The 22416-nt window shown below is 30.1% G+C and overlaps 1 protein-coding gene across 2 annotated transcripts in view; it reads left to right on the top strand.

Annotated features, from left to right (window-relative positions):
- The window catches only part of LOC145260069 (very long chain fatty acid elongase 4-like), a 100497-nt gene that overhangs the window by 75320 nt on the left and 2761 nt on the right, over positions 1-22416 (top strand). For both annotated transcript variants that reach the window (XM_080118003.1, XM_080118002.1), the window contains 5 exons: positions 2832-3019; positions 8965-9045; positions 11666-11837; positions 15897-16024; positions 19678-19827. In XM_080118003.1, the coding sequence (XP_079974129.1) occupies positions 2832-3019; positions 8965-9045; positions 11666-11837; positions 15897-16024; positions 19678-19827 (719 nt within the window). The remainder of the gene's footprint in view (positions 1-2831; positions 3020-8964; positions 9046-11665; positions 11838-15896; positions 16025-19677; positions 19828-22416) is intronic.

The raw sequence follows: 22416 nt of genomic DNA on the forward strand, positions 1-22416 counted from the left end.
TTTTTGTTTTATTTATTTATTTGTTTTATTTACCTTATTTTAATTTTATTCTTGCGTAGTTATAGTTATTGCCTAGTTTCAGTGCGTGTGTGGAAGTAAAATAAAACGAACAGAATGTTTGCTTCTGAATATCTGTATTAACGTGTGTGTGTGTGTGTGCATGTATGTGTGTGGATGGGTGTAGATTGAAAGACACCGGTCAGTACTCAGTGACCATAGGAAATGTTTTTAATTTACGGACTGCAAGACAAAAATACTAAATTCTCAAGTACCTTATGCCATAAAAACCGAAAGATGGAATAGATAAAGAGAAAGGGAAATGAAAAAGATGTTTATTATCTCCAAAGACCTCACTTGTCCCCTCCCCGCTTATGACTCCCACCCAGGTTACATTCTAACTTTATAAACAAAATAGGAAAATGTTTTTGTTTGAAATATCAGTTCTCGACGGTAATTCTTGGCCTGAAGATGTAGTCCTCCAATGCGGGTGATTACAGAAACATGTATGCACATATGTAGCCATTAATGTTTGTATAAATAAATTATATATATATATATCCGTAGTTACAGATATAGCAAAAAGAAAAACAAAAATAACCAGACGAATCCAATTCAAGTATTTAGGGGAAGAAAACAAATAGCAAGTCAGACGATCCCCACCTTCAATCTATTTCCATAATGAGACGTTTTCTTTTTGTTTTTCTGCTTTCTGTACCGATTTAAGTTTTTCAATTATAATTTATAATTTTTTAGACATTTTCATTTTTGATTTTAATGTTTGCATGAAGAGGGGGTATAGGAATTTACCTGGACGATTTGTTTTACTGAGTTGTCCAGGATCAAAAGCTGTAAGATTACAGTATTATTTTTTGTAATTCATAATATATAAACAAATGCCAAAAGTCTATATTCCAAATTTCATGATGTTGACCATCTTACAATTTATTCCTTTAAGTACGTTGACATTCACAATTCTTGACAGCACCTGTTTTGTAGCGCAAATCATTCATTTAATTATAAAATCAATCAATGAATCTATTCTGCCCTTAACTCAATGAAATTTGGAATATAGACTTTTGCCATTTATTTGTTATATGCTCTGTAATTCCACAGAAGTGTATATATACACATATGTGTGTATTTTAACTCTGCAGACTATTGCCTTTATCAAAATTATACGTTAATTTACTGGGATCAAAAATTGTAAGATTACAGTATTACTTTTGCTAATTAATATATATTAACTCTTTTTGGACTATTATGACTGGCTCATAAGGTTATTCTCTATCCCAACCCTCTCAATTATCAATTTAATAGATGCTTAAAACGAGCATTAAACAAAAGATAAAAAATAAATGTCTAGATACAGACAAAATCGACACCTCAACATATATACTTAATGTACTATTGTAAAAATAAGATTGCATATGTTTGGATTTTTAAGATGAGGATTAATAATTTGATTACTTTTTCTCATCTTGGATGCCATCGCAACCTGGACCTGTGACTCAACGGATAAAGTGCTAAATAATAATTGGTTCTCGGTGACAGTCCTCTGGAGGTTGAAATTTCAATCTTCGGTACAGGTTATACTATTAATATAATTAAGAATTACTTGAGACTTCTACCTGATCATAGCTGAAGTAACAAGAACAATCTATGCCTATATATTAAAGATTTCAGTTTGAAATTCTATATAGATTCCTGTATTTGACAAGACACAACTGCAGGTCAGAGGTTATATCATCTGAAAAATTTTAATAACATCCAAGATGAGAACAGTAGTTTGAATAATCCAAGAAATGCAGGTTTACATATATATCATCTAAGACAAAGATCAAGATATTGGGGAAAATAGTTTGGTGTCATTAATATTCCAAAATTTGGCAACTATCTTTAAAGATTGCGCTCAAATAACGTAAAGTTACTTTTATTCAAAGTCCATAAGGCATTTTTAGATAATATAAATATTGGTCTATAAATCATAGTGAGACTTACTCCTCCAATTGATACTCAGATTTGTCATTGGCTCATGGACTATATATTTGATTATACCAGAAAGAGAAAAATAGGAAAAAAAACCCCCAAAGTTTCAAGTTAAAATATTGTAAAAATTTGTAATCTGATAATAATGCATAAATATATCTATAACGTTGTGTGCCAAAAGAAAAGAAAGAGTAGTAGCATCTGTTACCATGCTATTTTAAAAAAATAATATTTTAAAGTTAAATTCAATTTTTATGATATATTTGTTTATTACATTTTTAGGTGAAAGTACAGAATAGTTACAAAACACCTTTCCCTCCCCATGGTAAGAATGGGTTTCTAAATGTTATTTCAGAACGGTAACATAAATGCACATGTACCAAAGAATATTATCACCAATAAGTTATATGTATATATAATTTTTATACTGATTGATAAGCCATGCTTAAGATACATTAAACTGTACCTTACAAGTTGATAAATTTTTATTTCATCTACTTTTAATGCAGCAGTTTACTTTCAAGATTTAGGATGCAATCAAATGTCTACAAGTAATCCGAGGAAAGAAGCTACAAGAGTAGAAAATATTTCAGCTTTTAGGGACCTCTATAGTGAAGCAGTGGTATATATTTTATATTGAGGGCGTGTAAATGCAGTAAATTTATCAGATCACATTCTGTGGAAGTACTTGTAAAACAAGGGTTACAACTTTATGGCAGACAGTGCAAAACCTATTAGATTAGAGATTCTTAACTTATTTAACCTTTCTCTGCAATTTTTTACGTTTTCGGTTTTTTTTGATTTAATGAAATCTGCTGATAATTTACTTTCTTTTCTCCTTTCAGATAAAAGGGTTGCTGATTGGCCGCTTATGAATGGAATATCTCCAACGTTGGCTTTATCGGGACTTTATCTGCTAATTGTTTGGCTGGGTCCAGTTCTTATGCAAAGTAGAAAACCTTTCACATTCAAATGGATTTTAGTTATCTACAATATTATATTGATCGCTTTAAATTTTCACATATCCACTGAGGTAAGATTGGCAATTTCTTTAAGATTATTATTTTTTGCAGTACAGTATATGCTAAATTTTTTTTTTTTTTTTTTTTCATGTTTTACATTAATTTCTCATTATGTAAAAAAAAAAAAAAAAAAAAAAAAAAAAAAAAAAAAAAATTGAATGAATTTTATCCTGTTTTTACTTATAATGAACAACTTTATACAACATTGACTGGATTCAAAGTTTTTTTGGTGAGGGAGTTTGACTCCTCTCAATCTGTTTATTTATCTATAATTTAAATAGTATTATTTTCTTGGAAGTTCTTAACAAAAGTACCAGATTTGTTCAGAAAAACTGTTTTACTTTTGAAATCATTACGATATATTGGGTACAATATGATAATCAATAGAGAATTGACTCTAATAATAAATACAAAATTTGCATAAAATATATTTAGGCATATTTTATGACCAAGCAACATCGGGCAGCCTGCTAGTGTGTGTATACATATTATACTAGCATGGGTACCCCGCATTGCCCGAGTTGACATGAAGTTCCATTTGACCACACCTAAGGATATTAATCATTTTCATCATGGGCAACAATTTCACAAATAAAAGAACGAGTAAAAACATGTAAATGTAATCATCCAAAAAAAGAACTGATATCTTTTTTTTTTTTTTTTTTACAAGTGGTGACCCCATGTAAAAAAACAAAAAAAACAAAACAAAAAAAAAAAAAAAAAACAACATATTTTGGCAGAAGGGATACCGGATATTGAGCACTTTTTATTGCCTGTGCGTTAAAAAGCCCCCCCCCCCAATAAAAATAAATCAAAACATTTGTTTCAATAAAAATAGACGCGAGTGCCCGAACAAAAACAAAAAAAAATTAGCCAGACTCATGCGTAATATGCGTTTAAAAAAAAGTTTTTTTTTTGTAAAGGCACTTTCTTACTGGCTTTTTTTTTTTTTTTTCATAAAGGAAATTTTCGATTTGCTTTTTATTTGGTGGGGGGAGCTTTTTTTTTGTTTCTAAAAGTGTGGTTGAAGTTTGAATTTGAAGCGGTCAAAGTTTCTGTATAGCCATTTCAAAAATATTAAAGACAAACAAATGAAATGTTTTCAGTTTATTCGTGTTTTATTTTATTTTTTTTTAATATTTAAAAATATTAAAAAGAAACAATTTTCTGTCTACACAAAATTATTTTTTTCAAGTAAAAAACTTAAGATTACTAAATTATTTTATTTGGTGAAGAGTTTGTTTTGAAGTTTATTGGGGGAGATAACTCTACGTCTTTAAAAAGTGATGTCTGAAATAATTTCAAATAAATTAAATATATTATCAATTAAATTGTTATTTAAAGTTTATTAAATAGCAATTTTAAATAGAACACTTAAAACAATTCTCTTGCTAGAAACATTAACTAACATATCGCTATTTAGTAAAATCGATTTTCCTTAATGCAATATGCAAATGAGATGGCCCCTTAATTGTATGATTTTGCAAGAATGATACTATATATACAAATAAATGAAAAAGTAAAGTAGCGGGCCTTTTGTATATATTAATCAAATTGTGAACAAACAGATAGGAATACAAATTTATATATATATATATATATATATATATAGTGTGTGTGTGTACATATATCAATATGTGTATATACCAAAAGAATACACGTCTTTACACAGGTAAATTTAATTCCCCAAATACGACAATTTTGCACCATTTTTACATTTGTTTATGAGGATTAAAATAAAGATATAATGATACTAAAACTTTTGTTTAAGGACCTTATTCCAATTTTAATGGATCTAATTTAATGCAGATCTGAAATATTTGAATTTTCAAAGGGAATGTTATACCCATAATGTCCCCCTGAAACCCTTTTAAAATACTCAAAAGTAACAAGTTTAACTGATTTACATTTCTTAATTAAAAAAACAAAACAATTTTATATACAGAGATATAAATTACCATGTTATTTGATATCTAATATCTATTGTAAATATGTAATAAAAATCAGATATCTAAAACGGCTCTTACCTCCATTGCATAAAATTAAGTTAGACTAAACATAGCACACATAACATACATTTGCATCTTACAGCATGTTTCAAAATTCATAATGATCACTTAGTTTAGAAGTTAATCCTGCATATACAAATACATAAACATATACATATTTAACCATTATCCTTTAGTGTTTCTGCACCTTGATGTAATACTATAGGTACCCACCTACCTACTTCGGGAATTAGGAGATGGAAGAGAAAAGAATAAGAAATATAACAAAAGAGAAAATAGGTTTATTGAGGTAGATAAAGGAGGACAAAGGTGTGGCCATAATTAGGATGTGACAGAAACAAAAGAACCAGTCGTATTGTTACGCAAGGTGAAGCAGTTCTTTTAGAACAAAAGAATTAACAAGGGATTTTCGAATTAGCATGTGGGAGTTTTTTAGGTTTTAATCAATGTATGACGAAGGATCTGAGATGTATTTAGGACTGACAGGAGTTTATGATAGTGGGGAGCGATTTGCAGAGGCTAGAGTTTTTCAATGTTTTACGACAGTGTCCGAGTGACAATGGATGGAAGCCCAATTGAAGGTAGTTGGTTGCTTGGAGGTCCCCTGAGAAAGATTGGCATCGAAGCTGGGCAAGATTAGATCAGTCCGAGAAGAAAATCATTATGGACTGACACAACAAGACAGTTATCAACAGACAACGTTGGGGTTTCTATTTCTAGGTTTTGTGATGATATCTCCAACAATTTTATATACGGAGTGATATAGATTATCATGTCTATATATTGTCTATATTTTCCGATAAAGAATAAATTTTATATACATATATATATATATATAAAATTTTTTTATCACATGAATATCCTTTGATTAGTCTTTTGATATTGATAGTTTGTAAAAAGTTTATTTGAGGTGCAGTGCATTTAATTTTTATCTTATGAAAATATATGAATCAAAAGGAAATATTTCATCAAGAAAATGTGATTGTAATGTGAGATATATTTAGTTTTATGCAAAGGGGGGAAACCATTTGTAAAAATTCTAATACTGTGAATATTTATAAAATTTAAACAATGGTCATGGTGGCTAATGACACAAACTGAAAACCTGGCTTTGAATCCAGTTCGTTCCACAGAAACACTTTCATCAAACCCACACTTGACCTTGTGTCTAGCCTCTTGGGGGAAAAAGGTAGATAAAGTGAACTTGCTGTTTAAAAATTTTTTTTTTTTTTTTTAACATCTTTAAAAGAGTGACTTCAAGGTCACGTCAAGTGTAAAGTTACACAACGAACCATTGTATTAAATACATACATTAAATATTCAAAAATGGACAGGAAAAACATACACAAGGGACGAAAATAACGGAAATGCCAGGAGCACAAACAGGTTACAAGAGAGAATAATGAGTATGTAAATTGAACTATGAAAGAAAACTGTTAAACAAAAAAAGCAAATCTTTCTTGCTCAGGATAAGAATTTCTCTATCAAGTCAGTTTTGGATGAAATTTAGAAAAAGACTGACATAAAATAAAGATTATCCAGCAGATAAAAAGGTCAAATAATTCTATTAGCAGGAAGAACGAAGATGCTTTTGACTATTATTACCAGCCAGAAACTGGGTGTTCTGTTCTATGGAACTGAAACACTCGTGAGCAGATTAAGATCTTTCTATTAACAAAATTGCTTGAAATCCAATGTCTTTTCATTGTAGTCACCCATGATCAATTTACTAATCTGAAAAGGGGAGTTTGGAAGTGAGGCTGTGGTGTAGAGAGGTCTTGTGATGATGTTCAGGATAAACTCCTTGATTTTATGCCCCAAAGACTTTTATATAAGTCCTAGTACTGAAAATATAAGAAACGGAGATAGTTTAAATTTGATTGGATACCCACTTCCTCCCAATTTGAATACACAGGGTCACAACCCTGTTGCCTCACCTCTATGCATGTTTCTGCACATGCAGACAATTTAAAATACCTAGATTTTTATACTTCATATGAATAATCTACTTTTAAGTTATTCATCAAGAAATGCTGTATGTATTGATTGTTATTTGTTTAGGAAATGTTTATTTTCCTATTGAAACTGTAGACGCAGAGGAAAAATCAAGGTTACTTTATAATATAGATATTGTAATCTGTTATTTGAATTACTCAAACTGCTTTTCTTAGATGTTATTCTCGTAACGTTTTGGCCAGAATAGCCTTTGATTTTCTTTGGATGCATCTTGTTGAATCGTATAAATCTTTCTTTTGATTCAAAATAAGTTTTTTCATTGTAGATAGCAATGACAAATTTACTAATTAAAAAAATAAAAAAAAAATAAAAAAAAATAGAGGAGCTTGATAGTGAAGCCAGGAGCCAAAGTGGACACATGTGGAGTAGTTTAGTGAGGCCCAGGGCCAACTTCTCGATTATATACCCTTAACTATGAGAATGCCATTGATGATTGGTTGATGAAACCACTCTTCGGCAGAGATGATGTTATGATTAGTTGATTGTTTTGACTATTTTTGGATTCGTATTGGCTTTTTTGTGGAAAAGCCACCGTTCACTTCACTGAAGACAGAGCATATAAAGTGATTGCCTGACGAGGATGGTTGCCATGACTGGAGATAGTGGGCAATTTGTTTTACATATTGACCTTTATATTATTTTCACTTGGAGAAATAATATAAAAATAATATGATGGGTGTGTAATGTTAGTCTTAAAGACAAGCTTAGTTTTGATGAGCTCCAAGAAAGATTAAATTTGGACAGTTTAGGAAGATGTGTGCAGAACAAAAGACTTGGTTATGGTGAAGATTGTCTGCTCTTTTTGACTTCCGGTTCTTAACTGGATGATTAGAGATGGTAAAGCATGCAAGAAAGCCATTCTTTACATGGGAAAACGAGGGAGGCTTTCACACTATTTGAGAGGAAGATTGTTGCAATATTTGTGGGTTGTAATGGGATATGATCCCGCACAGTCGGAAGATTCTATTTATAAATGCTGCTAGGAACTGACAAATCAAATTCACATTCTGCTACCAACCAATCAGAAACCAGAATTGCTCCATAAAAATTAAACCTTTTCTGTAGCAACTTTGCATATGTTTTCTTTGTGTCAACACGGGAAGAATCTTTTGTTCTGTGGCTTCCAACTAAAAAACTGTCTACTGAGAACCAGTCACTTCCAGAACTTGTGTAGAACAACTAACCATCGGAAACTGTTTGGAAACTAAACATGGCTTACAACTCTAGAGATTATGGGCCCGATGTGCGTCTTTATTTCAATGGATCGGAATCAAAATTTGAATGGTGGCAGGTGAAATTTTTAGGATGTCTGCGAATTCAAAAGCTAAAATTCAATCAAAAATCATTAATCAGAAGGAACCATATCTTGCTTGACATGGCCATCCTGTCTGGAGTAAAAACAGGAAATCAAAAAGAGCAAACTATCTTGACTATAACCAGAGACTTCAATGGTATGGTCATATTGAAAGAATTGCTAAAAGTTTTTTGGTTAATAGATGTGGAACACTTAAAATAGCGGCTCCATTTTACAGGGAAGGTCGAGGAAAATATGAGGAACTGATCCAAATGAACTTAAGTAATATAGTAAAGTTTGGAAATCGCTTTCTTAAAGCCATCCAACACATATCAGCATGTAAAATAAACATTAAACCTAATATGATCATGATTTTGATATTTAGGACTTTGAAATTATATTAACATTGTCCATGTAAAACGAAAGTGCAAGGATATTTTTTTCTTAATTATCACCATTCTAAATATTCAGATGACTCTTGAAAATTAATTTTGATTAACTTTATGACAATAATAGTCTTTTATGTTGGATGAAATTTATTTGAGCATTTATTTATTGTAGTATACCATTTTTTTTTTCTTTTTAAATATTTAAAAATTGTAATGCAATGTTTATTTCATGTATTTTTGTTTTCTAGCTGTTCTTTGCATCCCGTGCAGCTAACTATAGTTATGTATGTCAATCAGTTACTTACAGTAATGATCCAAATGAAATAAGGGTAAGTGTGTTTTTGAATTTCTATTGAGAAAAAGTATTATGCTGGGGTCTGCTGGCTTTCAATTTTTGGAGCTATTGAATATCTTCATTACTGTACATTTTTATAAAAAAGAAATAGCTGACTTTGACGGCTTGCTACTACTTTTCAATGTTTGTTACTTAAATGCTTGACATTTGATTTTAGTAATCAACAATACACTCATAACTTTGTAAACATGAAACCTAGTGCAATTCTAAATTTTTGAGATGAGATGTGAATGTTTATATTTTGTTTAATTGGACAATTATTCTCATCTTTGGTGTTATTAGCACAACGTTTTGGTCACTGTGCCCTGCGACCTTCTTCGGGTGTTGAATACGTTTCCTTTTTCTCTAAGAAAGAGGAGTTAGCTCTGCATGGCAAGAATTTGAACCGTGAGTTTGAGGGTGGGTCCGTAGATCATAAAGTTCAATCTTCAGAGGCCACCAAGATATTTTTTTTAGGGCTTTATTAGTGAAAAGTGATACCCACATATATTTTCAATTAAAAACATAATCCAAGGGAGACAACTCCAAGGGAAGAAAGATTTTTGTGAAGTTACCTCCCTTGGGCTAGTCATCTTTTATTTCTTTTTTTCCAGTGAATTTGTAATTAGAGGAATCCAAATGCGATTAAGTTCTATTGCAAGGACGGCTAATGATATTGCTATTTTTTAGCATATGTGCCACGTCTTTAAGTTTTCTGATCCGCCATCTTCTGTATCCAATATTTTGACATCCTCCCACATTGGGGAATGGTTACTCCCCTTGCTCCACACATGTTCAGCTAGGGCTGATTTTATTTTTCAATTTCTCCATGTGTAACAGCTTTTCGGTATTCTTCTAATCTTACTTTGAGGGGGTGGTATGTTTCACCTTTGTAAAGTTTCCCACATTTACATGAAATCTCATAAACGCATTTTTTTGTCATGAGAAAAGGAAACACGTATTCAACACCCGAAGACGGTCGCAGGGTACAGCGACCGAAACGTTGTGCTGATAACACCCAAGATGAGAATAATTGTTCGATTAATCAAAATAATACAAACACGAAACCTAATGTTGCATTTGTAGCAGCATGGACCATAGCTTGTGAAGACGTTAACTTTTTCCTTGTATCTTATAGAAAATGCCAAGATTCACACATTTAAATTGTAATAAAATATCTGAAAAAAAAAGTAAAAGCACATTAGCGGAAATTTGTTGAGTGTTTTACAACACAAAATATTATATGTATAAAATTACAAGATATTTTATGTGAGCAATTGTTTGATTGATTGGACATATATTTTTAATCTATTTCTTCTGCTTTTAAGTTTTAGTGTAAAACCAATAAAAATATAAAATAGAGAATTTGAGAATGTTTCTTTATATTTGTTTATTTATCTGTGAACTAATCAAAATAATCAAGAACACATACAAAAGTATCTTCATAACATTAATGCCATTGGTAAATTCAGTCCAGAGACAGACAGAACTGGATGTAGATTATAAATAAATAATCAGTTTGAGCTCTTCACAGTTGAGATATGTACTAAACCTAAACAGTGCCTAGCTTATGAGGCTATCTTTCTTTTTAACTATCTTAATTCAACCGATGAAAAAATGCACAGAAAAATTACACTATTAATAAGAAATATGTCTATAAATGAAAATAGTTCTTCAAAAATATCTTAATTCATCTTAAAATAATATACACTATTGCTAATTTGAATTATTTGGATTCCTCAGACTACTGTTTTCATCTCTAGTGTTATTCTTACAGGATATCAGGTTTTTCAGGTGTATCTTGTCAAACTCTGGAATCTGTACAGAAGATTTATTTAATCTACAGATAGAATGCTTTTGTTTCATCAGCCATGACAGAGTAGAAGTCTTAAGTAATTCATAAATGTATTAATATCACCCACACTTCAACTTCCAGAAAACTCACTTAGAACTAATTATTATGTAGCACTTTATTCATTATTTCTCGAGTCTTTATACATTAAATAAAGGTTTCCGTTCATAATTCCATACAAATTCCAAGGTTCAACAAGATATAAATGAAGAAGGTTGGGGGTTACATTGGCTGAAATGTTGTGAAAACACTGAAGATGAGAACGGTAGTCTGAATTATAAAAATAATACAAATAATCAATCCTCATCTGGAAAATTCAGAAACATAATACACTATGATAAATCTGTAGTTTATTTTTTAATCAAAATGGCTGTGATATCAATTATCTGCTATTTTTAAGTGATGCTTTGAAAAGTTTGTCCCTTAGTTTGCAGAAAGCAACTTAGTATTTTTTTTTTCCCGGTTTTATTATGACAAATAAAATCAGGTTTTTTTTTTTTCTGTTATAAATTAATCTGAAATATAACGCTTTAAAATAGCAGATGATTAATTTGCCACATTTCATTTTTATAGGAGAATAGTTAATCTTAAATTTTCCAATTTCTCTCTGTAATTATAAGCTTTTACTTTTGTTTCTTAGTTTAATCAATTTTCTTTGTATGCCTTTTGGTCACAATATTACATTCCAAGTAATGATTAAAAGAAATAGATAAAATTTGCTGTATTGTAAATTGTATTTAAAATGTCTTTTTTTTTTTTTTAGATTGCAAAAGCTATTTGGTGGTTTTACATTTCTAAATTGTTTGAAATGTTAGATACTGTGTTTTTCATTCTTCGGAAGAAAAACGGCCAAATTACATTCCTGCATGTTTATCACCATGTCACAATGTTTCCGATTTGGTGGATTGGAACAAAATGGGTGGCTGGAGGCCAGTGTAAGTATTTCATTAACCGTTTGCATAATCATTTATCATAAAGGTATGAAAAAATTCTGCAGGAAAGTTTCTGCATGTAAAATTGTTACATTTGCTGTTTTTATAACATTAATTATAAATTATAATTAACCATGCAATCCTATTTTTATAAAGGTGTTCTGATTCTCAGGAGCATCTATAGTGTTGTGCCATCAGATATATACTGTATATTCCCTGCCACGACCCTGTTGTCTCTGGAGTATATGGTATACTTGGATTAGAGCTGCTGTTTATTTCCCGGAATGTATCACTTGCTTCTGTTGCTGATGGATTATTTCATGATTCTTGCACCACCATGATGCTTAAATATTGCTCTGTACTGTGGCTGAACAGATCAAACCAGATAATATACATTCACATTAGACCCTCTGCATAATCACACTGGTGTTTGCTCAGAGATGTACCAACAATCCTTTCACATTGTGTTTTGCAGTCCTGAACGTGTGGCCTCAGAATTTATGAATGAGCATGTATTACTGTCACATTTTCAGTTTTGTATTAACTATCATGTTCCTAGGTTTTATACATTCTCTAATTAGCTTAGTAGCCTGTGTCTATTGCTAACGGTTTTATGACCATGTCTTAATAAAGGAAATATATACTTTGATCCTTAGAAGTGCCAGTGGAGGTCATAAAATTTTTCCTAATAATAATTTTAATAAAATTAAAAAATTTTTTAAATAAAATTCATAGATATATTATAAAAGTTAAGCAATATTTTAAAATCTCTGTATTAATAAAACTATCAGATGTGTTGGTATTTCTCGCCTATTTGTAACTTTGATAAGTACAAATTGATTTTTTATTTTGTGCTTGTCCAGAATTCTCCCATATTGTAAAAAACAAAACTAAAAAAAAAATCTGTATGATGTACCTTTGATGGAAAGAATATATCCCCAAAAATCACTTAAATTGATTAAGTAGTTTTATTTTTTATAAATAAAATCAAATTTTATGGTAACTGAGGAGAGACTCAGACGACACCGTTTCAATAAACATGGGGAGATAATTCAACTTAATATAAACTTGTAAGATTTTTTTTTTGTTGTAATGCCCACGAATTCCCATTTGCTTAAAAATCAATTAATTTATAAAAATAAAGTTACTTAATCAACTTGCATAGTTTTTGGAATAAGATATTTTCTTTCCATCATGGGTACATCATACAAATTTTTCTTTATTTTTTAATATGGGGAAATTTTGGCCAAGCACCAATTTCTTTTTAATATTCATGAAATTAAAATAAGGAGAAAAAGATAAAAGACCCTATTTAAAAGACCCGCAGGGAAACCCAACATTGCCCGGGATTGAATGATGATCAATGAATATTTCACACTCCCATATTTTTAATGTTATGAAATCGGTGAAATCATCCATTTTTCAATCAAATCGATTGCCTACTCTAGTTGGGGATTCATTGCAATGCACTGGAAAGAAGCTTCACATATCTTCCCACAGTGACTTAGTCCACAATACATTGTAATCTGCATTACACTGTAGAGAACCTACTGTTAATTTTATAAAATTATTTTTTATATATAATGGTTTGAATTAAAGTTTAAAATACATAAGTTAAGTATTATGCTTTAATTGTGCTCTAAACGGAGACATTCACTTCAAACGCATCCCTGTCATATCAAAGAACCTGCTGTTAATTTTATATATTGAGCCTTTCTGCTTGTGTGGTAATAAAATTTCTCACATGCACTTGTCGTTAGGCTGTGTTGTTGAGCTGTGTGTTAACTTTGGTCAAAATCATCTGCTCTTTCTTTTATCGGATTATTTTGATTATCTATACTTATTGAAGCCGTTCTGATACAAAACTTATTTAAGAACATTGTCAGATACGTATACATTTGTGTGAAATTTCATAAAAATCAGCTCAGCTGTTTTGGAGTCTATTGGGAACACACACACAAAGTTCGTTTTATATAATAGAGATAGATTGTAGACATAACTATATATTTTGAACTGTTTTTCTCTAAGCCCTCTATCTGACAATGTCTCCAGCCAAATAATGTCAGATAAATATGCTTAGTTAAAATATATTCCTGAGGAGCTATTTTCACATGAGAAATTTTCGAAGAAATATGTGAGAAAATTTATTTATTTTTAATTTATTTCTTTTCAATTTAAAAAGAAAGAAAATGTCGAATTGTTGATGAAAGCAAATCAGTTATTTTGATATTTTGTTAATAGTTGAAAAAAAATAGTTTGTTGCTCTTGAAAATTCAAAAGGATTTTGGAAGTACTTTAAACCGTTGAATAGAATGTCATTTCTAGCTTTAAAATGCTTTGCAAATTTTCAAAATTTTATTTTAAAAATAAACTAAAAATTTTGGAAGATATTTACATCAAATACTTTTATAGAGATTAATAAACAGCATTAAATTAACGAAAAAATTATTTATAGTTTTGTAACAATTTAGTTTAATTAATAAAGTAATGATCAAATGATACAATCATAATTAAATGTAACTTCAAATCTAAATCTTATTTTATAAAATACTAATTTTGTAAAAAAAAAAAAAAAGTACAAATACAATAAAACCAAAATGAGACTAACAAGATTTCTGAGCAACATTGAATAAGTACAGCTAGTTTATAAAAATTTGGCCAGATATTTTTTTATTGCAAAGGATGTTTTCTATTCAGTTTAGTTATTAAAATATAAAATGTATTTACAAGGATCGCTTGATAAGTAATGCTTCTGAACCACTTCCAGTTGTCTGATCTGGCTGAAATTTTGCATGTGCAATGATTTATATCTCTATGGGTTATATGGTAAATTGGTTCTTAATTAATTGTGGTTTCTGAATTACAGGTGTTTAAACTGAGTTATCTGAAATGGAGCCTGTTGATTGTTGCACAGTGATCTGGTTTTATATTGGAAAAAATAAAGAAAATAACATACTAATGATGCTCCTTCATATGACCTTGTAAAATGCTGACATTGTGAATTCAAATGTGTCCAGAAATCTGTTGAAACAGCTTCCAGACTTAGTTCCCCTCTCTTACTACCATATGCCATTCAAGTTAAAACCGCCGTTTTTGAAGAGCGGTGCAGGACTATTTGCCAAATAGATCAAGATTAATACAGGGTTTGTGGAAACTGTCATTCCTGACCATTTGCAAATGAATGAGGTATCTGTCAGATGAATTCCCAGGTTGTTGACACTTTTTGAAAAGTGAGAACACATAGTGCTTGAGGATGAATTTCAAGATGTGCATAGAAGATGAATCAAAGTTTTTCAAGACTGATTACATAGGATGAAATCTGGGTCTGTTTCTATGATCCAAAGATCAAAGCCTGATCAAAGCAGTGGAAGCACTTGAAGTGATCACTTTCAAAGAAGTCAAGGGTTCAGTCCTCTGCTGGCAAAGTCAGTCTTGAACCATGGAGTAGTGATCAGATTTTCTAGAAAAGGGTACACAATTACAGGAGCCTATTCTGCTTCACATTTGAAGAAATTAAGAGAAGCTATCAAAATCAAGAGGTGGGGCAAAATCAGCAAACGTATCTGCCTCCTCCTACAAGACGATGCTCCTGGCCACAATGCACATGTGACCAGATCAGAAAGATGGACATGTCGTGGCTTTAAAATCTTCCTTTACTCTCCTGATCTTGCACCCTCTGACTTCACCTCTTCCCAGCCATAAAACTTTTTGTTTTTGAAAGGAAAGTATTTCTCGGATGATGCAACTATGATTTCCAAAGTCATGACCAACTTGGGTGTTTTGCAAAAACAGTCTACATGATTGGAGAAATGCATGACTCTAGGTTTGTTCCTATGTAGAGTAATACTCATAAGAGTAATATTAATAACTGTGGCAAGTTTTGTTGTTCTACTATGAAAAGTGGGTTAGAAGCATTACTTGTTGATCCCTCATATTTAAAAAAAAAAATTTTGTTCAAAATTACAAAAAGAATTAAAATCAAACTGATCTGTTTAATCTGATATGTATGTATGTATCTTATTTGTTTTATAATTCTTTGAATTTTTTTTTTTTTTTTTTTAGCCTTTCTAGGTGCCATGTTGAATTCTATTGTCCACATTCTTATGTATTCTTATTATGGATTATCGGCCATTGGCCCAAGTGTTCAGCCCTATCTTTGGTGGAAAAAATATCTCACAATGATACAACTGGTGAGTCATACTATTTGTATTTTGTATGTTGCTACTGTATTTGGCACATGTATGCAGTATGATGTATGGAAGTGAAACTTGGCCAGTTAGGGTTGAAGACCTGCATTGTATGAAAAGAAACAATGTAAGAATATGATAGATGTGTAACATGCGTCCTAAAGACAGACTTCTGATGACGGAAGAAAATTAAATCTGAACAATGTAGGAAACAGGAGACTTCACTGATAGGGTCACATTGGAAGAATGGATGAGTTCTTAGGTCAGTAAATGTATAACAGTTAAGGGAACTAGTTCAATTCATAGGGGGCCAAGAAAAACATGGGAGGAAGTGATAAAGATGAACAAAGATCTGGTCAGAGATAGATTAGTTCAGAAGTAAATTTCTTACAGCTGTTCAACATATGCCAGTATGTAAAACAGATGTTAAGCTGAATATGATGCTAAAAACTTTTTTAAGTATGGCTTGCATGAATGAAAAAAACTTGAAATCAATTGTAACAACTTTGTAATAACTTTTTATTTTTTATTTTTGGTAATGCGTTAGAATTATGGGTTCTATGGGGGTCAAATTCTAGTTTATATTGAATTGTTTTTGACACCAATATGCAATTAAAAAAAATTGTTTTAGTTATTAACCCTTTATGACTGGTTAAACTAATTTGTTCAGTCATAAAATAATTTCTAATAATAATGTTTATCCATAATTTCTAATAATGTTTATCCATTCATGCATTCCGTTATTTTTATTGGTGATGTTTGAATTCATGTTGTGAAACATAAATTCTAGGGCAATGCACTAAATTATAATTATTTTATTAAGGTAATGTTTTCAGCTCTATAAGAAAGTCCAACTATTACAGTTGCTAAAATTTCAGACTTTCAATGGTTTGGTTTTAATTTTCAGTCATGACAACTGCTTTATTAGAAATTTATTATCTATATATTAATACAATAGCATTTGTGTTAATTTCTGTGTCACGCTTGCATCCGGGTCGTTTATGTACTTCCATTTCTTGTAATAAATAATTTTACCGAGACTTATGAAGTCTTGGTTTTGATTATAGCTGATGGCACTCAAGTCATCTATTTTTTTTTATAATTTTACCAAGAATTCCTCATAAGTTTTGGTTTCGATTATAGCTAATGGCATTCCAATAATCTATTTTTTTAAAATAATTTTATCAAGAATTCTTCATAAGTTTTGGTTTTGGTTTCAATTATAGTTGAAGGAACTAAAGTTACTTATTTTCATAAGTTTGGGATTCGGTTTAGATTCAAGCTGATGAACCCTAGTCATATAGATATAGTTGCGATTTTTGAAATCGCAACTTTATAGTATCTAAAAAATAAATAGAACATTAACTCTATAATAATATATACAAAATCTGCAAGAATTAAAATGATATTTAAATGTACTTTGTGACCGGGCTACGCCGGGCTACGCCGGGCGTCCCTGCTAGCTTAAATACTTTTGCAGTTTTAATAAAAGAATTTCCATAGGTCCCGCTAGTTTTCTATTAGTGCAATATTTTCCATTTCTAAAAGTAGTTAATATCTCATTTCAAAATGAAACCACTTCTTCAATGTATTTATTACATTAAAAATGTGACTGGTGAACAGATAGAAAAACAAAATCTCTATTTATGTAAATACATATATTTTTTATTTTACTTACTCAAATCATAGGTTCTATAGTTGAGTGCATTTACCATTATGATATGCCCCCCCCCCCCGCTGATATTATTTGCATTTTTTTTTTATCGCTTTTAAAGTTATGTTGATTGTTGATTTAATTTTTTTTATTTTATTTATTTAGTTATAATTTTTTTTTTTTTTTTTTTTTTTTTTTTTTTTTTTTTAGCAATAAACAAGTTAGAAAAGCATTTCATCCAAGGCATGAAAATTGTTAAACAAATTTTTTTTACTATAGGCTTTAAAAATAAAGGTACAAGATTCAATTGGAAATTTATTTATCTTCGAAGTGCACTTTTATAAATTTTACAAAGTAAGGTATAAAAATTTAATTTAAATTGAATCAAAAAAATTACCTTGGATTTATTTTATGTAATGTACATTCTGTTGCAGTTTTAAAAAAAAGTCATTGAAAATTTTATATCTATATCATTAATTGCTAGATGAAAGATGTTTTTAAATTGCAACAAAATGTACATTACATAAAATAAATCCAAGGTAATTTTTTGATTCAATTTAAAATTTTGATACCTTTGTAAAATTTATAAAAGTGCACTTTGAAGATAATTAAATTTCAAATTGAATCTTGTACCTTTATTTTTAAAGCCTATAGTAAAAACATTTTATTTAACAATTTTCATGCCTTGGATGAAATGCTTTTCTAACTTGTATCTTATCTTTTTAAGATTATATTTTAAAACTCTCCTACACTCTATTTTAGTTTGTATTTCTCCTTGCACCACAACTCATTTTTGCAACCCCTCTTTGTATTATTACAGGTCTGAATATTCTCTGTTTCAGTTTGTATTTCTCCTCACACCACAACTCATTTTTTGCAACTCCCTCTTTGTAATACAGGTCTGAGAAAATCTGAATTTTTTTTGAACAAAAACTTTAAAATAACTTTTTTTAGATTAAATTTTTTAAAACTTTCAGCATAGAAAATCTTTAAAATTTAATAAGGAACATATTTCATATGGGTTTCATTAACAAATTATCAGTACATAACGAAAAATAGAGATGAAAATTTCAAAAGGACTGTATAACTGGTTACGGCCAATAGTAGTCCTCACCAGCGAAAGTCTTTGTTGTTATTCTATTATTATTTAAAACATTTTGTGTCCTGGTCTTTTGTGCGAGGACTAATGTTCGGCATTATCGTCTCCTATCTAGGAGATCAAGGAATTTGTTTTCCCTAAGAAAGACTTTTTTTTTTTTAAAAATTTTTTTTTTTAACGTAGACAAACAAATATATATTTATTTTATTATTTTTTTATAACAGTACTCTATGTATATGAGTTTCGCTGCTCTACAGCTCTTCAGCATAGCTTGACTATATTAGGGCACGAACTTGTACTTGGATAAAATATTTAAAGAAAGCTATTTCATCAAATTAAACACTAGATTTTGAAATCGGTTTTGTACTCTATCAAGGCAGGGAAGGGTGATCTGAGCAACATTTCCCCAGGGAAATGCCTTGAACTTTCCTTCAACCAGCAGGACATCCGATGAAACTTCCTGATGCCTACATGTTGGTTTTGGAAAGGTTTATGTTAATGTGTATTCGCTTCCCCAGTTTTCTTTTGAATTTTTTTAGTTAACGGTTATGTAATATTTGTTGCTACATTACTAAAATGCTATTGACGTTGGACATTTCCCCATTTTTATTTTGATTATTATAAAGGGAGGTAATCTATGCAATATACCTATTTTAAAATAAGTTGTAATTTTTTTTTTTACCTGTTAAATGTTGTACATGTAATATATTTGTCATTAACAAAAAAATTTAATCTGTAAGATTGACATTGTTATTCCTCAGATAATTTGTATTCATTTGATGGATGATTTAGGAAAAACCCTAAATTATCTATTTCAATTAAATAAAATAAAAACATGTATGATAAAGATTATCAATAAAACTTTTTAACCATTTTAAAAATTATTTTGCAAATCTATTTTAGGTTCAGTTTGTATTTGGAATGTGCCACGCTGTTCAGTCCCTGCTTCGAGGATGTAAATTCCCTGTTTGGATGCATTGGGCACTTATATTCTATGGTGGTAGTCTCTTGTTGCTATTCCTTAATTTCTATCATAAATCTTACTCAGAGAAGGTAAGTTATAACTTTTCTATGACCCAAACTTTTTTTTTTTTTTTTTCAATATATTTAATTCAGAATATCAATTTGTCTATATAGGATACAATAAACAAAATATTGCAGTGGAAAACAAAAGATGTTTGTATTACATTGTCCTAATTCTCCTGTTTTATTTTTATTTATGTTTTTGAAATTAACTTAATTTCTATTCTGATAAAATTTGTTAAACTTTTCTTTTATGTACTAATAAGTCATCATTTATCAAGACCTAAAGCCACTTGAGGATAAGGATTAATGAGTGTAACCTCAAGGACCTGTGTCATAATGCATATAATTGCTAAATAATTAGTTTTAAGTGTCAGTCTGATGGTCTTTTAGAGGTTGAAGGTTCAATCTTCAATGTGGGCTATACTAAAACTACAATTACAAATTACTCATGACTTCAACCTGGTCATGGCCAATGGGAATGAGAGCAAGCTATCTCCACAGATTAAATGTTTTCATTAAAGATTCTGTACAAATGCACCTGAAGAAAATTGTAGGTTACATGAGCCAAAAACATTGATAACTTTCAAAATGAGAACAGTAGTCCAAATAATACAAATTACCAATTCTTATCTAAAAAATCCTGACATAAATAAATAGAAATTGTCACTAAAATATTTTGGTACATACAGAATAAGACAATACTATTGTCAAGATTTTCTGGACTGTTTGCGTAAAATGCGAAAAGGTACTGAACCAATGAACTTGTAGCAGCCAACATCATTTAAGAAAACATTTGCTTCATTGGTTTATTATAAAAATATTTGAATATTTATCTTTATTTAAAAAAAAAAAAAAAAAATCCAAACAAAATTTTAAAAATTTTTTATCAGTTAGTTTTTATCAGCTGTTTGTTCCTATTTACTTGCCTCCCCATGAGGGCAGAGTTAAACACAAGGTTGGGTTTTAATGTGGAGAAAATCCAGCTCCTCAAAAGGGGCACTCTGGATAGAAAGAAAGATAAAAATTGTCTCGGTCATGAAGAACCTCTCATCCATTGACCGAGGACAGAAAAGGTGAAGTACAGCACTAGAACAGATACTACACTGTAATCCTGTCCCAAGGGCCTAGAAAATCTTATTTCTGCAGTTTCTGCTTGGCCTGAACTGAGCAATTGTTATTCAAAAAATTAAGTATTCATTCATGAAATAGTAATACACATGAACGAAAAAAACGCTTTGGATAATCAGATTTCAAGGTAGGTCTACTAAAATAGCCATATTTTTAAAACCAAAGCACTTCAAGTCTTCAAATTACTACTGTTTTGTTCGTAAATGAATATACTTTCAAATGAATTAATAAATATGAATGTACATTATATATTTTAAGAGTTTTAAGCAAATAAAGTGATAAAAATGTGAACGTCATAAAATGGCCTTTTCAGTAAGGTTTTGTAATGACCCTCCCTGTTTTCTAAAGGCCCGTACCATGATTGTATGAAGAATTTTGTCATGAAATGTTGGAAACAATCAGAAGAGGGGGTTAATCTTAATACTGTCAAGCGTCCGAAATATTTTTGACCATTTCTTTTTTTGTCGTGTTAAAAATAAGACTTGATTATGATGAGTATCGAACATTTTGAAAAAAAATTTCATCGAACACCCACTAGTAAGTAAATCATTCTTTTTACTATCTTTATCAATTAAAAGTATTATTCTATGTTGAGTAGAACCGCAGTAATTGATAATAATTTAAAAGGACCTACCCGAAAAAAAAAAATGTTTCTATTTCTCGAGTTTGGTCAAATTAATTTAGTATTAGTAGCAGCAGGAGCAGCAGCTGTAGTAGTAGTCATAGCACAGTTAAAACAACACGCGTTCTTTAATTTTTATTCACAAACGAATTAAGAAAAACATGAAAATATGAATATAAATGTTCTGATATGTTTAATTAGAGCTATTTTGTTATCAGAATAACATTAGTTTAGACCTATTCGGTTTTCAGAATGTATAATAGCAATCCCAACCAATTCGGCATTATGAATCCATTATAATTTCTCACATTTCTGGTCAAATTTAAAAACATGGTTAAGAAAACAAAAACTTTTGTAGATATATAGCTTGCATGCACTTTTATTCATTGCATTAGTTTTGAACAGCGAATTAAAACAATGTTTTACTGCGAACAGCCACGAATGTTTTTTCCAAATCAAAAGATGTATGAAAATCTTGTTTGTATTACTATACACATAGATTTGAAAAAGTTGTCAAAAAACAAATATATAACAAATAAATGTTATCAAAGGCAAGATAAATTACTTTTCTACCTAACTGGATATGTTTTCAGTGTTTATATTTAATGTAACATGTTTATTCAGCTCGAAAAACAGTGTTTACCGATGTATTTGAAAATTTAAAATGGCGGCCGACTCTCTCTCTTTGAGGCGATAAGTTTGGGAAAATGAGTTATAAATAAAAAAACTAGACAAAATACTGTTAGAAACTCGCTCAATATATGTTACCGTGACATAGGTGGATATATATTTGGCGGGTTTTTAACAGTATTTTGACTAGTTTTTTTAGTTTTAACTCATTTTCCCAAACTTACCATGTGAAAGAG

This window comes from Euprymna scolopes, chromosome 3, assembly GCF_053919585.1.
Source record: "Euprymna scolopes isolate OS-2025 chromosome 3, ASM5391958v1, whole genome shotgun sequence".
NCBI classification, from domain to species: domain Eukaryota; kingdom Metazoa; phylum Mollusca; class Cephalopoda; order Sepiida; family Sepiolidae; genus Euprymna; species Euprymna scolopes.